The sequence below is a fragment of the Ambystoma mexicanum genome, chromosome 2p, assembly GCF_040938575.1.
Source record: "Ambystoma mexicanum isolate Mex_15411 chromosome 2p, UKY_AmexF1_1, whole genome shotgun sequence".
Taxonomy (NCBI): Eukaryota; Metazoa; Chordata; class Amphibia; order Caudata; family Ambystomatidae; genus Ambystoma; species Ambystoma mexicanum.
In genome coordinates this window covers 145,859,602-145,879,557 of record NC_090923.1, presented here as the reverse complement: position 1 = coordinate 145,879,557, position 19,956 = coordinate 145,859,602, and the positions used below count along the sequence as shown (strand labels likewise).

Here is a 19,956-nt window from a genome sequence, read left to right as displayed (position 1 = left end):
GCGCTACCTTTAAGGAAAAACTATTGTCATTAACATAGGAGCTTTAATATAAGAGCTTCAAATATGGGTTTTGAATGATGGTCTGTAATGCTTCTCATTGGAGATGACATTTGAGGAGGGATATATATGATATGATGTGGCATTTATAATGCACCTGTACATGAATGTTTCTAGGCGCGAAAAGATAAGGACCAGGAAACAAGGGAGGAAAAAAGAACGATCTTATCAGGCCTGGTGTTATTCAGATCACGCAAGTGCGAGGAGGAGGGGAGAAGTGGCAGGGGGGAGAAGCGGTAAGTGCAGTTAACTCACAAGTGCAGCCAGCGGGTGGCTTATAAGTGCAGAGAGAAGGGACTGTAGGGTTGCAGATACAGACCCTTCATTGCTGGGGAGGCCGGAGCCAGTGCATCTGTCCTATTTAACCCAAACCGTTGTTCCCATTGTGAGCAATCCCTTTTTGCCTAGAAGTCTACCTGTGATGTGCCTCTGTCCTGGTCATGGAAAACCGAATTTCCTATTGTAAGCTAAACACCTTCCCTGAGCTGCCCGTCATTGTAAACCCAGTGTAAACGAATTTCCATTTGCACTGTATTTTTCCCTTTTGCATTTGCTTTCTCCCCCAAACCCAATTTTCCCATTTATACTTTGCTCTGGTGTGCTGATTAGTATTCTCTAATGCTCCTAAGTGTAAGCAAGACGAAGAATTTCCTTCTATTCTGTCCCCTAGCAGTTTTGAGTAATAATCAAAATTCCATTCTGACATTTTGATCCAAAGACAGGTTTTCACTTTCTTTGCTGGCTGGCTTCCCATCTGGGGATGGTGGGCTTTACCCAAAAAGCCGATTTTCTTCATCTATTCCTACTCCTTGCCACTGCCTTGCATTCAAAGGAATCAAGTTTAATTGATGTTTGGGGGCGAGTGTTGCAGGGGGGAGTGCTGAAACCGTGGCGCTATCGCTTTCAGCCTGATATTTTCCTGTTTCGTCATAAAACAAAAGCGAGTTTGACAGTAAATTGCAACCCGATTGTATTTTCCTGTTTGTCATTATAACAAAAGTGAGTGTAACAGCCCATTTCCACTTGGTTGCTCTAGATAGGATAATACATTTCTGTTGCCACAGTTTTGGTGGCTGCTGTGAAATTGTTTGATTTTCCTTTTCCATTAAATAATAAATGAATAAATATCTTACTGATGCACACTGGCATGGTCTCTAGTCCATTGTGACACAGGCTGTTTGTGAAGGTTGGGTGCGAGACGGGTTGGAGGCCTTCTCAATACATTAAAAATAAAAAGCGTTTTATTGTACGCCACATTCATTGCCGGGGAAGGAGTCCCTAGCTGGAGTGTGCCATGTAATAAAACCGTGACACGATACATTGCTCGTTAGGCTTGTAAACAGTGTTCTGCTGTATAGTAAGGCCATCATAACCGAAGCGGGTACGCCTCCAGGTGACTCTAGCATCACAATCGACTGCCAAGAATAGTGAAGCAATTGACAGACTGCAATATATATATATATATATATATATATATATATATATATATATATATATATATATATATATATATATATATATATATATATATATATATTGTAACCGGTCCGGCCCGTTTCTTGCCATGGGAGAGGCGGCCGACTGCCCGGGGTGACAATGCCCGGGGGGGGGGGGGGACGCAACTGCTCTGGGCTGACATGGACGACTAGCGGCAGCAGGTGCTGATGCTGCGTTTTATGTCCTTACGTACTACATGCCCCGAGCTACTTTTTCCATTTTTCGCGCTGCTGCTTGGGGGGCACAAGAGGGTGCATGGTACCATTGGAAACAAAAGCCAAGGACCGGTCTCTCTCGTCTGTGCATTTCGGCGCTCAGTCCTCAATGGTGGGACTTATGCTTGCGCTGTGAAGTGGCCAGGAGTGAACATGGAACAGGGATGTGGGTGTGCGCACAGAGCGCACACGGTCATGCCATCCTAATATTGCTAGAGAGGATGTGCCTTGCAGCGGCCGTCCTTCATCCCGTACAGTTCAGTGGCCCACACCCACTCTATCAATCTTTCCATCAGGAACTCCCTGCGTCAGCAGACCAAGGGACCATGCAAGAAACAAGGTCTGGCATGGTGAGTGACAGGCGACCACCGAGCTGTCTGGTGCTCAGAAAGGCGGCCCTTTAGAATACATTGTAAATTCCAGGTTGAAGATCTCCTGTAATATACTCCAGCAGAGCATTAAATAAACACACAACCATGTATGTCCTTTAATCCAACGCTAAACTGATGCTTCTGAATTGTTAGAGAAAGTTAGTTCAGGAGTGGCAGCGGGAGTCCTGCTATGAATGGTTAGAGAAAGTTAGTGAACAAGGGATAGCAGAAGATTTCCCGAGGAAGCTGCCTTCAATACCGCGTGCTGGCTCTAGTTACACAGAGGCTTAGAGTTTGGCAGCAACCGAGTAGGATGGTAGGGACGCAGGCTTTATTTACTCATCCAAGCCCACATTTCATCCGGTGGGTAGCACGCCCCCTTCTATGAGCACCTCAAACGTTATTCCATACTCATCTCCCTAGTGAAGCACAAATCTATTCCTCCCCGCCCCCATCTCCCTCCTGCCCCCCCCTCTCTCTCTCAACTTACTTGATCTCAGTACTCTGCCCCCCAACCCTGGATTCCCTTTGATTTGCAAAGAGATGCAGTGCTATGGCTTGAACTGGGGCCATTTTCATGACAAATTGCTTCATGGAGAAGCAGACTCGAGTCTTCCAAGGGACTGCAGTCAGAGGCTTCGTGGACTAAGGTGGGGGCGAGGAGAGGAGTGGACGAGCTCAAACATCTCAGAGGGAGACCACGGGGAAGAGAACTCACACAGACCACCAACTAACTTTCGGTTGTTCGCTTCACAGATATGACACCTTAAGTACAAATGCAGTAAGGAACTGTAACAATTCTGATCGAGTGGTACAGCGGAGTTCAGTAAGGAGCTTCTTCATGCTTATCCCACCAATCCATCTTGCACAGTGTTGGTGTTAGTCTGAAACGTTTCATTGTGTATTGCTTGGCAACCTGTGTGTGGGTCATTCATATTCATCAGTGGTTGGTATGCCCTTGGCTGTCCAGGAACAGTAGATGTTCCAGTAGAACTGCAAAGACCTCTGAAGATCTGGGTGGCAGAAGACCTACTTCTCACACACCCGACTCGTTTTGTTGCCCTCCCAACACACCAGTTTCTTCTGTAGACTTCAATGGGCGTGCCTGCACAAGAAAGCTTATACCAACATTAAAAAATATATGAATTCCCATTGACTTCAATGTGGTCACCTGCCAAGCACATCTGGATTCGGCCTCCCAGAGAGTTGACAGGTATGAGAAGATTCTTCGGTTGGTGGGGGAAGGTTCTGGAGTCAGGGGGAGGACTGCGCAACTGAATGTGATGGGTTCCTTGGGGGGGGGGGGGGGGAGTGTTGCAAATGCCTTGTCGGCATGGAGTAATGGAAGGTCTTTGGTGTCTGGTGTAGTTTAGTGCTGGTCCAGAAGTGATGCAAGTTTTCTTACAGAAGGTGGCGAGGTAGCTGGCGTTTTTGGGTAATGGGCGATACCTTAGGGCAGTGAAGGGATTTGTGGACTTTGTGGCCTGCAAAGGGGGGGCCTTTTAGGGTGGGCCAGTTTGTGGACGTTACAAAAGCAATGGGGCCCCCAACAGTCCTCTGCACGTATACTGGTAATTAAAGCCTCCTTGTGTGGGCAGTGTGCTGGAGGTATGTGGGCAATGAAAGATTCATCGCACATGGAAGTTCTCAAGATGTCGAGGCATGGTGGAAAGTCCCTTGCGTGTTGGTCTTTGGTGAGCCAAAAGGTTGCTTGCAATTTAAGAACTTGTTTTGCCCGCAGAGCACGGTGTGGAGGACTGTTCATACCAGCGTTAGGGGTGAAGAGGGCATCATTTAGGAATGATGGAGCAACAGAGGTGGGCAGGGATGGTGAACTCCCATTGTGGCAGTTGCATGGGGTGATGAGGAGGCTGCTTGTAGTGCAGATCCGTGATGCAGGGAATCCTACAGCCATTCACACCTTGGTCCTACCCCTCCCCGCCCAAAAACACCTCCCTGTGGGAAGTATGAGCTCGCTTTAAAACAGCCTTACCATCAAACTTTGTGCTCAGAGGGCCTGCCAGTGCTTTTTCAAAACGACTATGTGAGAGCTAATGGCTTAATTTGGAGTTGTGCGCCCACTATTGCTTCAGCCACTCAATTCCTACGCACTGTGTCCTTCTGTGGAATCTTGTTACAAACATTGCCAAACACCAACAGTTTTGACTAGTGTAGAAGTATTAGGCATTTGGCAGCTAACAAAAGCCCAAACTATTGGCATTGCTAATGCTGGTTAGGCTTGCAGGGGCTGGTCCTCTGGATATTGTTTAGTTGCATGTTTGATGGATGTGTACTCTTGTTGCGTTAAATGTACGAATAACTATGGTGAATCCACACAATTATAATGTACATGTTAATTTAATTTTTTTATTTTATTTCTTGTGCTACTGGTTATATGCAAAACTTTACACCAATATTTAAAATAAATTCTAATGTAACCATAGTGTAGTAAATAAAATAGTTATCACACAGTTCCTTATTACACATTCAGGTCTCATTTCTGCACCGCTAATAAAAATAGAAATAATAAGAATATTAATAGCAAATCCATATATCTATCTCATACCCAAAAAATAGAGCATATTATTAAAAGATACATGTCATATATAGGTTTGTTACTTGTAAAAGGAGCAAATGCATAATAACTAAAATAAAGTTAAAATGTCCAGATATAGTGATAAGAAAGGAACAAGTTACTTACCTGTAACTGTTATTCTCCAGCATGGGTCTGGCATGGATTCACATGCTCATGAATATTCCCAGTCGTCAGGCCGGGAATCCTCGGTAAAGAAAAAAATCAGTATCAGTTTTGTTTCTGATCTGTCTTTCTTAGTAGTAACCAATCACTGATCTCTGGGTCATACTGCCCCCAGTCAATGACTGCCCTCTACCTAAGCCCCTCCCCTGGCAGCCATCCTCAGATTTGGTAGCACGTAAAGTGGCGGTATGAGCAAGTGTAGAGCCGCAGAGGGGAAGAAGGGAGCATTTGCATGTGAATCCATGCCAGACTCATGTTGGAGAACAACAGTTACAGGTAAGTAACTTATTCCTTCTCCAGCATGGGGTCTGGCATGGATTCACATGCACATGAATATAAGAATACATAGCAGTATACACATGCACAACCACGGGAGGTGGCAACAGGCTCAACATTAAGCAATACAAAAAATTCAACATTAAGCATCTCTTACCTCCTCACCAGGCTCACCTTAAGCGAACAGGTTGCGCAGCACTGCTTGGCCGACCCTGGACTCCTCCCTGGAGTCCCAATCGACGCAGTAGAATCTCTTGAAGGTGTGTGTCGACCTCTACGTAGCAGCCCTGCAGATGTCCAGCAGGGGCACACCAGACAGGAACGCCGTGGTAGCAGCGATCGCTCTGGTCGAATTTGCTCTCGGACGGCCGAGCAGCGGTTGGTTTGCCAACCGGTGACAGTGCATGATGCAGCCGGAGAGCCATCTGGAAATGGAAGCCTTTGAGAGAGCCTTCCCTCGATTCACAGGTCCAAAGTTCACAAACAGCTGTGACGTCTTCCGAAAACTCTTCGTGCGGTCCACGTAGAACTTCAGCGCTCTAGCCACATCCATCGAGTGCAAAGTCTTCTCGGCCGGAGTCGAAGGCGACGGGAAGAAAACTGGAAACACCAAGGGCTGGTTGAGGTGGAAGTCTGACGGCACCTTGGGCATAAAGGAGGGGTGCGTCCTCAGCACCACCCTCGTGTCGTGAAAAGTCAAGTATGGAGGCTTGCAAGATAGGGCCTGAATCTCTCCCACTCGTCGTGCGGAGGTGATGGCCACAAGAAATGCTGTCTTCCACGACAGGAACTTCAACGGCGCCGAGTGCATAGGCTCAAATGGGGACCCCATGAGCCTGGTCAGCACCACGTTGAGCTCCCACGCCGGGGCAGGCGCCTTCACCGGCGGGAACGATCGGAATAGTCCCTTCATAAATTCCTTCACCAGGCGATGAGACCACAAGGACGCCCGTCCTGTAGTTCTGGTGTATCGGGAAATGGCAGCCAGATTTATTTTGATGGAGGCATGAGCCAGTACAGCTTTGGCCAGCGACAGTAGGTACGGCAATACTTGAGGGGCCGTAATCCGCAGAGGGTTAATCTTCTGTGCACGGCACCAGACAGAGAACCTCTTCCACTTATGTCCATAACATTTGAGAGTTGAGGACGCCCTGGCTTTTGCAAGAACCCCTCTGCAGTCAGCCGGGATATCGTATCCTCCAAACTCTAGGGCTGCAGGAGCCAAGCCTGCAAGTTCAGCAACACCGGGTCATGATGGAGAATGGCGCCTCCTTCTCTGGAGAGAAGATCCGCGTCCGTCGCCAGCTTGATAGGTGGGGACGCTGACAAGTCCAGAAGGTCAGGGAACCAGATCTGTCTCGGCCACGCCGGTGTGACGAGGATCATCCTGCACCTGGACCTCTTGAGCTGGTTGATGAGACGGAGCAGCAACAGCAACGGAGGGAACGCATACAGGAACAGGCCGTCCCAAGGGAATGAGAAAGCATCGCCCATGCTCCTCGGCTGGGCGAACCTGCTGGCGAACCTCTGGCACTTGGAGTTCGTCGCCGTCGCGAACAGGTCGATCTGGGGTTTGCCCCATCGTTGAAAGAGCCGATCCACCTGGTCCTGGCGTAGTTCCCACTCGTGGCACGAGCGCAGCTCCCTGCTGAGTGAGTCAGCGATGGTGTTTTTTATTCCTGTCAGGTGGAAGGGAACCAGAAACATCCCCTGGGCGACGGCCCAGTGCCACAGATCCTGGGCCTCCTTGGATAGGGCTGGGGATCTGGTGCCTCCCTGCTTCCGGATGTAGAACATTGTGGTGGTGTTGTCGGTGAAGATCTTCACCACTTTGTCCTTGAGGGACGGAAGGAACGATTTGAGCGCCCAGAACACGGCTTGTAGCTCCAGGATGTTGATGTGGAGGGACCTCCCCTCCGGGAGCCAGAGACCTCTTGCGTGGAGATCTCCGGTGTGGGCCCCCCCCCCATCCCTCCAGGGAGGCATCCGTCGTTACCGTCTCCCGATACGCTGGGGCCTGAAAGTCCATGCCTGCCGAGAGGTGCGCATGGGCACCCCACCATAGAATCGCCCGACGGAACTCCTCGTCGAGCGGGATCCTGTCTTCGAAGCAGCCTGCCGCTTGAATCCAGCGGGCGTTGAGGAACTCTTGTAGCGGACGCATCCGAAGTCTGCAAAGGGGCACAAGAACATCATCCCGAGGAGGGACTTGATGGACCTCACTCTGGCCACCTCCGTGGCTAACAGGCGCTGCACCTTGCCCAAAATGGCCATCGTCCTTTCTTCCGACGGATATGCCAAACGCTTCACTGTATCGAGCTTCGCTCCCAGAAACAGTGCCACCTGTGACGGGACCAGATGGGATTTGGGGTAGTTGATGGCGAATCCCAGCTCCGTGGGCAGGCGGACAGTCCTCGCTGTGTGTTTGACGGCGAGTTCTCTTGACCTTGCACGGATTAGCCAGTCGTCCAGGTAGGGGTAGACGTGGATTCCTTGCAGGCGCAGCCGCGCCGCCACCAGTGCGAGGCACTTGGTGAACACCCTGGGTGCCGACTTTAATGCGAACGGCAGGGCTCTGAATTGGTAGTGACGCCCCTGGACTACGAATCTGAGGAACTCTGTGACCTTTTAGAATGGGGATGTGGAAGTAAGCATCCTCCAGGTCCAGTGACGATAGGAAGTCGCCCTCCTCCAGCTGTTCCAGCACGTGCTGGAGGGTGACCATCCTGAATTTCTGTGCCTTGATGTACTTGTTCAACTGACGCAGGTCCAGGATGGGGCGCCAACCGCCTGTCTTCTTTCGGACGAGGAAGTATCTTGAGTATACTCCGGAGCCCCAGAGCCTATTGGGGACGAGCTCGATGGCCCCCTTCCTGAGCATCGCCCTTACCTCCAACAGCAGTTGACGGACGTGATTCTCCTTCCTGGCCACGGGAGGAATGCGAGGACACTTCTTTTGAAATTCCAGCCAGTGTCCGCGGGCCTGGCCCGCAACGGTCGGTGGAGATGGGCTCCCACACGCTGAAGAACTTCGTCAGCCGGACTCCCACCGAGGTGCTTCGGTGGGGGCCCGACGCAATGGCCAGTTCAGTCCTGCTTGGAAGAGGCCTTGCCACCTTGGCCTCCTTGCCGACGGCGGCGAGACCCTCCTTGCTTGCCACGGCCTCTGTAGGCCTCCTGGGACGAGGAGCGGGCCGCCTGGTGGTAAGTAGAAGAGCTGCCGCTGGATCCCTTGGAGGCTCCCTGTCTGCATCCAGAGCCCCGAAAGGGCCGCCGTTGCTGAAGGACTCCTAGGGCTCAGGCTGTTTCCGTGTCTGTCTTGATGGCCTGGAGGGACTGATCTGCCGTCTTTCCAAACAGGTTGTTGCCGTCGAACGGCATGTCCAAAACTCTGGTCTGGACGTCCTGGCAGAAGTCCGTCGCCTTGAGCCATCCTCGTCGTCGGAGGCAAACCCCGTTGCCCAGTTGGCGAAATCCGGTATCGGCAATGTCCGTTGCCACCGTTATGGCGTGATCCGACGCCACCTCTCCTTCCTGCAGAATCTGTAGGGCCTCCGCCCTCTTGTCGTACGGTAGGAAGTCTAGCAGAGGAGCTATCTTGAACCAAAGCTCCCTGTCGTAACGGGCCACAATCGCTAAAGCATTGGCCGCCTTAATCGTCGTCGCCGCCGACGAGATGACTCATCGTCCCATGGAGTCCAACTTCTTGCCTTCGCTGTCCGGCGGGGAAGTGGAAGTTGAAGCCGCCGCACCCGCTGCTTTCTTCTTGGCCGCTGCCGAGACGACAGAGTCCGGCGTGGGTTGGGCCCTGAGGCACAAGGAGGCAGCATCGGGTACCCGGTACTTCTTCTCGTACCTGTCCCTCTTGGCGGGTGTCGTGGAAGGGTTCTTGAGGATAGCCAGCCCCTCGTCCCAGATGTCGTCGAGTAATGGCACCGCGAGGACTGTCTTTCTCTTGGCCTCTCGTCGTTGGTAAAGAAACCCTTCCTTTTTCTGTTCCTCAGGGCAGAGCTGGAAGAGCTCGAATGCCCTGGTTATCATGGCGTGAAAAGAGCCAATTTCGTCAGGTGGAGAAGCCCGAAGGGGGGGGTGATGACGGGGTTGTCCATTGTGTCATCGCCGCCGTCGTCCGTCCCAGTCGCTGTATCCATCGCCGTATCCTCTCCAGGGTCCTCATCCCCCTCGCCGGAACCTAGAGAGGATACAGCGAGGGGGATGAGGGGTCCACAGGCCTCGCGGGCACGAAGGGCGGAGCGGGGTGGACTCTCCTCTGCTTTTTTCGGAGGGCTTCCCGACGGGCCTGGTTCTGGATCCTCCATCGGGGTCCGTGGTAACCTCGTCCTTATCTCAGTACATAGGGATTGGATCGCCAACAAAATGGCCGCCGAGCTATCCTGGGGCTCGGGTAATGGCTGTGACGGACAGGATGGCTGCTCCACTGGGCCCTCGTCATCGCCATTGTCGCTATCTTCGATCACATCAGCGGGAACTGTCCCCTGGGATCGAACCTGCTCTAACCTCTCGTTGAGGCCTATGAACCTCTCGTTGAGGCCTTTCACGGTTTCCACCGGATCCTCCTCGGAGGCTGAATCCGAGTCCGTAATTACCACCGCCCCTCCCTCTTTTTCCGCCGGGGTCTTCATGGGGGTCTTAACCATGGTCTGGAAAGAGGATTCCCTCCGTGGCGGCAGGGAAACTCTGGGCCCCCAGGCCGCCTCCACTGGGGTAGCCCCTGCCTGCTTCGCCAGGCCCCCTGCGACAACCTCGATAGAGGCCTTTGCCGGGTGGATCAAGGCCCTCACCACCTTAGGTGCATACTGGACCTTCGCTTTGGGGGGAGGGTCATCACCTCGCTCCCCCTCGGCTCCCTTCGAGATCGACCGGGGCCTCTCCAGAAGCTAACCGGGTTCTCGGACTTCCTCTTCCCCAAACCAGAGCGCTGGCTCGTGGTTGATTGTGCCGAGGAAGTTGCGCCCTGCCTGGCAGCCGAGGAGCCTGACCCCCCGGTGCCCGCGGACTCGCAGTGCTTGGTCTTCTGTTGGGCCCCCGTCGCCAGGCCGCCCTCACAGGACTTAGAAGACCGCTCAGGCTTTTTCTTCGCCTTCTTACCTGCTGTGCCCTTCTCCAGCCAGGCGGCGAGGCGGGAACGACGATCTTGTTTGGTCCGTTCCGACAGGTTCTTGCAGAACGCAGTCCTTCTGCACATGCGTCTTGTCCTCATGAAGGCAGTAGAGACATGAAAACATTTTGCAATCCGCATCCTGGGCAGCTCCTGAACAGCTTGGATCCGGGCGTCGAGCTTCCCTTGTCCTGGGCCATGTCCGTTTAGGTAGGCCACAGATCTTCTGGAATCCTCCAAGAAGCGTAACTCGATGAAAACTTCACCCTTGAGGAGCGTAGAAGAATTCCGAAATGGATCCCCGTTATCGGAAGTAGAAACGGTGGCGCTTGAGGCTTGATTAACCGAAAAAATGAGAAAAATCTCCTGAAAAAGCGTGAAAACGCAGTAAAAGCTCGAGAGCTAAAACACGAGGACTCCCAACACTTCAACGTGTGGTAAAAATCTGAGTATGGCTGCCAGGGGAGGGGCTTAGGTAGAGGGCAGTCATTGGCTGGGGGCAGTATGACCCAGAGATCAGTGATTGGTTACTACTAAGAAAGACAGATCAGAAACAAAACTGATACTGATTTTTTCTTTACCGAGGATTCCCAGCCTGACGGGGAATATTCATGAGCATGTGAATCCATGCCAGAACCCATGCTGGAGAATTGGTGTTTTTGCCCAGTCAATTCGAAAGACAATTGTAAAAGTCATCCTGACAGCTGAAAAGTCAATTCCATTTTTCTCTTGGGTTTGAAGTGGGACTGATATTATGTTCGATTTGTGCCATTGCTGAATACCTGCTCTCTCCTCACATCTATTTAATTGCCTATTGGGGGGTTGAGGGGTGTTGTAGGGGGAATCTCTAACCATAGTGCCATCTGTCCACGACAACACAAAAGTATTCTTTGCTGTGCTGCATATGTTTTTGGTGCTCATTACTCGATTCATAGTGGATTCAAGATATTCTTCAGTGTTCGGTCACCCCATTGGTGATTGTTTACCCATTAAAATATATTGTGATTGAATTTTAAATACTTAAATAATAACCTTTGCAAACCAGCCTTATTCCTGGTTCAGTGTGACTGTGGGGGGGGGGCTTCCAGGAGAAGGGTGCGATATGAGTGGTATATCATTCAGAATATTTATCATTCAGAATATTGAATTTATAGACAAAAATAAATAAGGGTTTCAGTTGTGCACTACATGCTGGGCTTTGACTTGGGTGTGTGCCAGATTGAAATCACTTACAAATGTAATGTGTGCAGCTTGACATAGGAGAATGTGGAGTAAGCAAAACATTAACATGAAACTTTTAACTTTCAAATACTTTATCACAGATTGTCACCTGTTTTTTGATGCATAGTGTGTGCTAGGTAACTTTAAAGATTATTAAAAGTCATTAAAATATGGATGACATTTATTTCACACTGTGGTGTGGTATTTTTCGGTGTGTGCATGTTTTATACCTACTGATTATTAGTTGGTGTTTCATCCTGCGCAAAGCATACATTCTGTCACATACACTAAGATGACCTTTAATTCCCGCAGTTACACCCTCTCATATCCGAGGAGGTCAAGTATACAAATGGCACTGGTCAGAGTAATAGTACTGAAGGAAATAAGAGGTGCGGCACGCCTAGTTGTAACATTTCATTAGGGAAATAGTGTTACATTTACTCGTGAGAAGCCCTACTCAGGAGAAAACACAACAATTATTGTTGAACATCTGAGCAATGTTTGTGCTCGATAAGAGCAACTGTCCTAATAAGTGTGGGCTGACCAGTGCCAATGAGAAGCAAAGGGGCAAACACCGCCCACCCCATCCATGCACCTGCCCCCTCTCCTCAATACACTCCTTGCCCAAGGCCAATAGTTCTATTTTTGCAACTATTAAATGAGTGGGGGGTCTTAGGCACAATGGACCGTACCCGCAATGATTTGCACTGGAGCAAACGAGAAGATACCCGTGAGAATATGTGATATGTACCCGCTACCTTAACATGTAAGCACGTTTGGAGACGCCTGGAGCACCTTTGAGCTCCTCAGGGCAAAATGTGCTTCACAAACATTTGCTGAAGAGCATCTCAAAGATGCTCAGGGCCATGACTAGTTCTAGGATTTGCAAGGACTTGTTAATCCAAAAAATGTGAGGAGCACACAAATATACATTGACATCACCCAAAGGGACTTCTTAGAAAAAGACGTCTCAAAGAGTGTCATCAGTCTTTGATATACACGGGCATCATGGGAAGTCAATTTACAAGAAATTGCCACGAATAAACCGATACACAAAGAACTTTGTGGAGTGCAGTACATACATCATCACTGTTTTTGTTACAAATGGGGGGGGGGGGGGTTCCATGGGATTAGGTCGCCTTGAAAAAGTCGTCAGGTCGGCGTCTTTATTCCTGGCTCCTAAAACACTTTCCTCAAATATGCTAGAAGGGATATAACGTTATATTATAAACTCACATCGTAGAATATTTAAGGAAAGTGTTCGATTTTAATGAGGGTGCATTTTTGAGGATGTGTTTTAATAGCTTATGCTATGAACTGAATCAATTTCAGGGCCTTATTTTGGCAGATTGGCAAAGAGCAAACCATTGGCCCAGAGTCCCACACTTTAGTTAAGTATTAAAGCTGGGATTAGAGTCCAAATCCACACTTGGATCACTTGTCTTCTCTGATATAGATGGTAGCAACAGGTGTAAATGTTAGACATGCGGGAATACAATGTTTCACAGAGATCGCTTGAATATCACATCATTCAGAACCATACAAGCTGGCACGTGTGGACATTCTTATAGAAATGTGAAGCAAAATGAGTACGACTATAGCCCCCCCCCCCAATACCTCCATCTTGAATGGAAGTCTATACGTACCCAGATGCAAAGCAGTGCAAGCCTAAAAATAATCTCCACTGGGTTTTGCAAATGTACCTTTAAGATTTAAAACCACATTACACACATGGAATTATAAGGATACCTGATTGCAGTAATAGCTTAAAACTGGCCTGAAGCCAGATTTTATAGTCGATGTAAAGACAATATAAAGTTCCACAAAAGACGAAACTTGTTTGTGTGTCAATTCACTACATTTCATGTGGACAAGGCACGGTTATTTAAAAAGAGGGTTCTTTTGAGAACCACTTTCGTTGCCTTGAGAAAAAGGTAGAGAAGTGGGGCTCGAGCCGGCCTTTCAGAAGCTTATCGGCCAAATATGTACACATCTTGCTGGGAAAATGATTTAAAAAAAGAGATTTCCCTTTAAATGCAATGTTTCTAGCAATGAAGGTGGCAAAAAAGGGGTTTGCGAAGCCCCGGCGGGATTGCAGTCTGATGGGGGTGGTGCTGGGTAGTATTGGGGAAAGTGGTGATCTGCCTATCACAAGCATTCTCTCATCACAGTCCTTGCATGGAGCAAAGGCTACCAGACTTGGGTGAGTGTGAGGCCCTGCCCCAGACATCTCCAGAATTTGAGATGGACTCGAGCATCAATTCATTTGCTCCAGTGCAAATCTTTGTGAACCAGGGCGATAGTGTTTGTGTGATCACTGTACAATTGTGGGTGGTCAAAAGGTGTGCATGCAAGCAATTATTTACTCATTCGGGACCCTATTATGGGACATTTTCAGGGCGGTAAACCCCGAAGTTAAACATGTTGCTTCCCAACCTAATCAAAGCTAGAGAGGGAGCACAGCACATGGGCCGCCTCTCCAACACCTGCACACATGTTTTTTTCCGAAACTCCCACACACCGCCATTCCACGTGACGCAATTTAAAACGGACATTTTCCCAATGTTTACTAAGATGTAAATAATTACTTCTCGCCGTCCTGTTTCCTGAGCACCCACCTGGTCGCTGTCGTAGAGGGCCTGCAGGGGGCTCCGCCGGGATTTTCCACGCCAGCTGTTTCCCAGGAATCGGTCTTCGGCTGCTGATGGGGAAGGGAGATAAGAATGAGCTTATCAGTCACTACAATCTCTACAATTCACAGCAACAAAGGACAGAAATAGGCTACATTCCCCATTACAAAGAGGATGCATTTCCCATCTCGACATCCAACATAGAAGCTTAAAATACCACAGCTTACATCAGTGCAGCACAGTACACTGGGCATTCATATCCATCCTACTAAACTGCACCATACAAGAAACACTTGTGTACAGGCGCATTATATCATGGCATACAGGGTCAGGCTTTAGACAGGTATCCCGCTTAGTTGGACATAGTAGAGACTCAAAAGGGCTCGCATGTCAGAGCAGGTACAGATAAAAGGTTGAAATAATTCTGATGAGAAGGCAGGAAATATGGAGACAGGCGGGCCACCAATAGACAGACAAGGGCAAAGCTGGAGACCATGGGTGGCCTAGCTGTCAGTAACACGCACAGACAAAAGAATAAAAAAGCTATTGAAGAGGCAGGCGTAAAGCTGGAGATCATGTAGGGGCTGTGTATCAAGAGAAGGCAAGGAATATGCAGATGGCATAGGCCAGCAATAGGCAGGCAAGGGCACAGATGGGGCCCGCGAAGGGGCCGGGTGTTGCCTTTACAGCAGAAAATCACCAGGCAACCAGACAGAGCTGCCATCATGGACACAATATAGGTCGTTGCTTACCTTTGATGTCTTGCTTCGGAACTATGCACACACTATTTTTGACACACGTCACGTAAATTGATTAAAGTGTACATATTAGGGTACACATCAGTCTGTCCCACCTTACGCCAGAAAGGCTGCCACTCTCCCATGTTCATCTTCCTCTTGTAGTGCAAACAACTGTTGATGGGTTAGGCGGTTTCTTAGTGGGGACAGTTCACACCGTGTGCATATGACAGCCCCCAACTATCTCTGGAAGACCAGGTGCTCCAATGAGAAATACTGCACGCCTGCTTCTGCCAGGATGAGATCAATACTGCATGCCTGCTTCTGCCAGGTGCTGCAATGAGATAAATACTGCATGCCTGCTTCTGCCAGGTGCTGCAATGAGATAAATACTGCATGCCTGCTTCTGCCAGGTGCTGCAATGAGATAAATACTGCATGCCTGCTTCTGCCAGGTTGAGATAAATACTGCATGCCTGCTTCTGCCAGGATGAGATCAATACTGCATGCCTGCTTCTGCCAGGATGAGATCAATACTGCATGCCTGCTTCTGGCAGGATATACTGCATGCCTGCTTCTGCCAGGTGCTGCAATGAGATAAATACTGCATGCCTGCTTCTGGCAGGATATACTGCATGCCTGCTTCTGCCAGGATTTCATTAGCCTGCTCTTCCACAAATCTTCCAAACGATCTCCGACAGAGATCAGTACCTAGAAAGGGTCAGGAGTTGGTGCAGTGTTACTGCCCACTCAACCATCCTTTCCTCCACTGCCAGCATGCTTCTCTTCACCCTCCTGCAGCCCTGGCACCCCTTTCGGCTACGGATTGGTGAGCGCAGTTTCCCGAGGCACTTCCAGGAATTGACTCAAAGCTTTAACGTTCCTGCTCCACATTTCACCATTAAGAAGCCCCTTTAGGGTTTCAGCATCATTCTTAAAGCGACGTCATGTAACTGTCTCAACACCAGGCCAGGGGTGGCCGAAAGGGGGGAGGCCAGGTCTCGTTGGCCTGCGGCTGCGTGAGTTTGAGGCTTGTGGGAGGTAATGACCAGGGTTCCCTCCTCTCCACCCCCCAGTCAAATGCGGATGCGAGACACACGTTGCTCGTTGCTGTAATGGGCAATGCCCTGACTGGCAAGCATCTCATTGGCTACCGAGCACAGTAGCTTAGCAAGTTACAGTAAGGCATTATACGGCTCTCTGAGCCTGCGACCCAGCATCAGGAAAGTGGAAGGGGCGACTGGGGCTTCCTATTACAGGCAGCCCTTTCTCTGCACCAAATGCGCATGCGTCCAATTAATAAACCTTAGCTCTTGGCTTATTTAAAGTAATATACATCGGTCACACCCTTTTGCCATTCTGTTTGGCTCATTGTGAATCTTATGGTAATGAGTGGGGTCTCCAGACTGGAGGAAGGGAGGGAAGGAGAGGGAGAGAAAAGGATAGAACAAGGAGGACATAGGGAGAGAGAAAGGGTGATATATGATAGGTTATACTTCGAGGTTTCTAAGCACAGACCTGGGGATCAAACCTGTGTTGCTCAGTGTCATCTTGCTTCCAAGGCGAGCACATAGCCGCTGAGCTATCCTCCCGAGAAAAAAAGCGGGAGTGAGATTTTGATAATGGCAACGAAAGAAAGTGACATAATAGCCGTCTCCAGAGGCCAGTGAATACTAGAGGGCGTTTCCTTCTTAGAATTCATAGTAATACATAAAAAATGCCTAATTATTTTTAATTACTTTCAGGCCTTCCTGTTATAATTAGCTGGATTCAGGCTCATCTGTGCCCTTCACCAACCTGCCCATCGATGTCTCCGACTGCTCCCAAGAGTAACACGCTCAAACTCTACATTCAAAGTACAATATGCATGCCAGCTAAGCATCTCCATATGGACATTAAACACCCCGCTCATCAGACCTCAGCACATTACTCCCCTAGAAACAACTTGCATATCACAAGCCCAGCCAATGCATCCCAGCACCACCTGTCCCGTGTACTGCCTCTGTGCTCCAGAAACAGTACACCCGATGCAGAGCTCCGGGTACTTACAGCCTGCACGTGCATGCAGAGCTACGGTTACTTACAGCCAGCACGCGCATGCAGAGCTCCGGTTACTTACAGCCTGCACGCGCATGCAGAGCTCTGGGTACTTACAGCCTGCAAGCATCAATAATATCACAAGCCCATCCAATGCATCCGAGCACCACCTCTCCCATGAACTGCCTCTGTGCCGTGCATGCAGAGCTCCAGGTACTTCCAGTCTGCACATGCGTGCAGCGCTCTGGGTATTTTCAGCCAGCACGCGCATGCAGAGCTCCGGGTACTTACAGCCTGCACGCGCATGCAGAGCTTCGGTTACGTACAGCCTGCACACGCATGCAGAGCTCTGGGTACTTCCAGCCTGCAAGCATCAATAATATCACAAGCCCATCCAATGCATCCGAGCACCAGCTGTCCCATGAACTGCCACTGTGCCGTGCATGCAGAGCTCCCGGTACTTCCAGTCTGCATGTGCATGCAGAGCTCTGGGTACTTCCAGCCTGCAAGCATCAATAATATCACAAGCCCAGCCAATGCATCCGAGCACCACCTCTCCCATCTACTGCCTCTGTGCCGTGCATGCAGAGCTCCGGGTACTTCCAGTCTGCACATGCATGCAGCGCTCTGGGTACTTCCAGCCTGCACGCGCATGCAGAGCTCTGGGTACTTCCAGTCTGCAAGCATCAATAATATCACAAGCCCAGCCAATGCATCCCAGCACCACCTGTCCCATGAACTGCCACTGTGCCGTGCATGCAGAGCTCCCGGTACTTCCAGTCTGCATGTGCATGCAGAGCTCTGGGTACTTCCAGTCTGCAAGCATCAATAATATCACAAGCCCAGCCAATGCATCCCAGCACCACCTGCCCCATGAACTGCCACTGTGCCGTGCATGCAGAGCTCCCGGTACTTCCAGTCTGCATGTGCATGCAGAGCTCTGGGTACTTCCAGTCTGCAAGCATCAATAATATCACAAGCCCAGCCAATGCATCCCAGCACCACCTGCCCCATGAACTGCCACTGTGCCGTGCATGCAGAGCTCCCGGTACTTCCAGTCTGCTAGCATCGATAAAACTAGCCCTCATTAACCTAATCGACCTCCTCCTCTTTGAGATAAATCATGAGACAATGCAAAATGTCAGCAGACCGTGGTATAAATCCCATAAACATACCAGTAATAATTCCAGATTCCTTTTAGGTCTCGCTAGAGAAAGCTTTAGCTCTGTCAGAGTTCTTTGAGGGGTAGCTTACAAGAGCCCTATCGCCAATCTGCTGCTCTGTGATGCAGAACAGGCTTCGGATTGTCGTGGTGAGTCATGCCTCTGCCCTCCATATAATTTCCTTGTGTCAGTCTCAAAAAGCCTTACATGCATCTTCTGCTACTTCACTGCTGCCCAGATTGGGCACAGCTGTTACAGGCCTTGTGTACAAGCATTCAAGTTGGCAGCCCAGCCGTCCAATACTTGTGGGGCCATCTCCTTAAATAAAAGAATAGATATTTAGCATGTAGTGCAACTACATTTTCAGACCCTTCAACTATATAAACAGTGTAGTTGCTGTGCCTCATCCCCTGCAAGTTCCCAGACACTGGTCCCATCTCTTTCCTGCTGCTCTTCTCCCCTCAGCTCCTCAAAACCTGTGCTTCTCCTTCATCCTCAGTCTCTGGATGATAGCTCAGGGGCAACGTGCTCACCTTGGAAGCAAGACGACACAGAGTACCACAGGTTCGATCCCCAGGTCCGTGCTTAGAAACCTCTGGGTATTAAGCGCGTTATAAATAACCTATTATATCATATCCTTCAGCTTCTCACCACCTCCCTATGCTGCCCTCTAAGCTTGCAGTGCTCCTGCCCCTCCTCCCCCATGCAGCTCTTCACTCTGGCTACTCCTTGGTCCTGCTCACTCCCTACAGCTTATTTTTTCTGCTGCTCCTCACCTGCTCTCCTCCTCCTCTCCCTTATGCTCATTATCCATACACTTCCCCCATGGCCATTCAATTATTGTTAAGGAGTGAAGGAAGGGGCACCACCTTTATAGTATATCATATATTCAAGTTACACAGTTGTTTACGGTGCAGGTTAGCAACCACAATACACATGTGGTGTGAATACCATTAGAGAAACATTGGGGAAAACCTCTGCAGATCTCACCGCACACTTGAATGCATACGTAATGCTTTGGTTGGACAGCTACTGGCCGTTTCAATGGTGCAGATCCTTACCATTGGTGGGCTCGGAGTTGCTTCCAGGATAGATTTGGGATAAGAAGAGGACTCCTGCAGCCATTTCTTCATATCAGCATTGGAGCCAATAATCCCAAATAGACGACGGACGACTCAAGATCTGAAGAAGACTCCTGAAAAAGCATGGCATCCCTTCCTGCATCTGGCCTGGTGAAGCCTTTTGGACTTGCTGATCTCTGCAGACCCCGAGTGCTGCTGCAGCCCTTGGACTATTGGGACCAACTAGTCTCAAGGCCTTCGAGGATCCAGCGTCCTGAGCCTTCGGAAGTGCCCCTGGACCACCCGGTGGACTGACCTGCTCTCTCGTGGGCTACTTCCCCAGAAGCGTTGCCGTTCTACGGTCGCACCCGAAAGTTCGGTGGTCACCAACTTGTGGTGCAGTCGTCTTGCCTGTGAATTTCAGTGTCCCAACCTCAAGGGATCCTGTCCTAGAGAAGCTACTTCAACCACGACACAAAAAAACACCTGCCGTCATCTGTGAGAGCTGGCTGTCGCTGGAATTCGCCTTCCCCCATCCTGTGAAGTGGCCTGCATTGGTGAATCCTGCATTTCTTCCTCGCCAGGAGTCAGATCTTGCGTATGGACCTGATCGGATTAATACTTTCACCCGCAGCTCCTGGTGACCTAATCAGAACGATTGGCAGGAAATCCAAACTCCAGCAGACCGCAGTCGACCCACCAAGTCATCTCATAGTCAGGGGGGGTAAGTATACGCAAAGCATTTGTCTCGGCTTGTCCTACCATAGGATAACATTGGGAACAGGTCTCTTTGTATCGTAACATTCCAATTGACT

At 49.9% G+C, this 19,956-nt stretch overlaps 1 protein-coding gene across 2 annotated transcripts in view; it reads right to left on the bottom strand.

Annotated features, from left to right (window-relative positions):
* Positions 1-19,956, bottom strand: part of LOC138566291 (carbohydrate sulfotransferase 11-like) — a 322,952-nt gene that overhangs the window by 79,226 nt on the left and 223,770 nt on the right. The window contains exon 2 of one of the 2 annotated variants that reach the window (XM_069643387.1): positions 14,133-14,212. In XM_069643387.1, the coding sequence (XP_069499488.1) occupies positions 14,133-14,212 (80 nt within the window). Of the gene's footprint in view, positions 1-14,132; positions 14,216-19,956 lie in introns of both variants that reach the window. The other variant, XM_069643386.1, reaches the window with a different exon arrangement.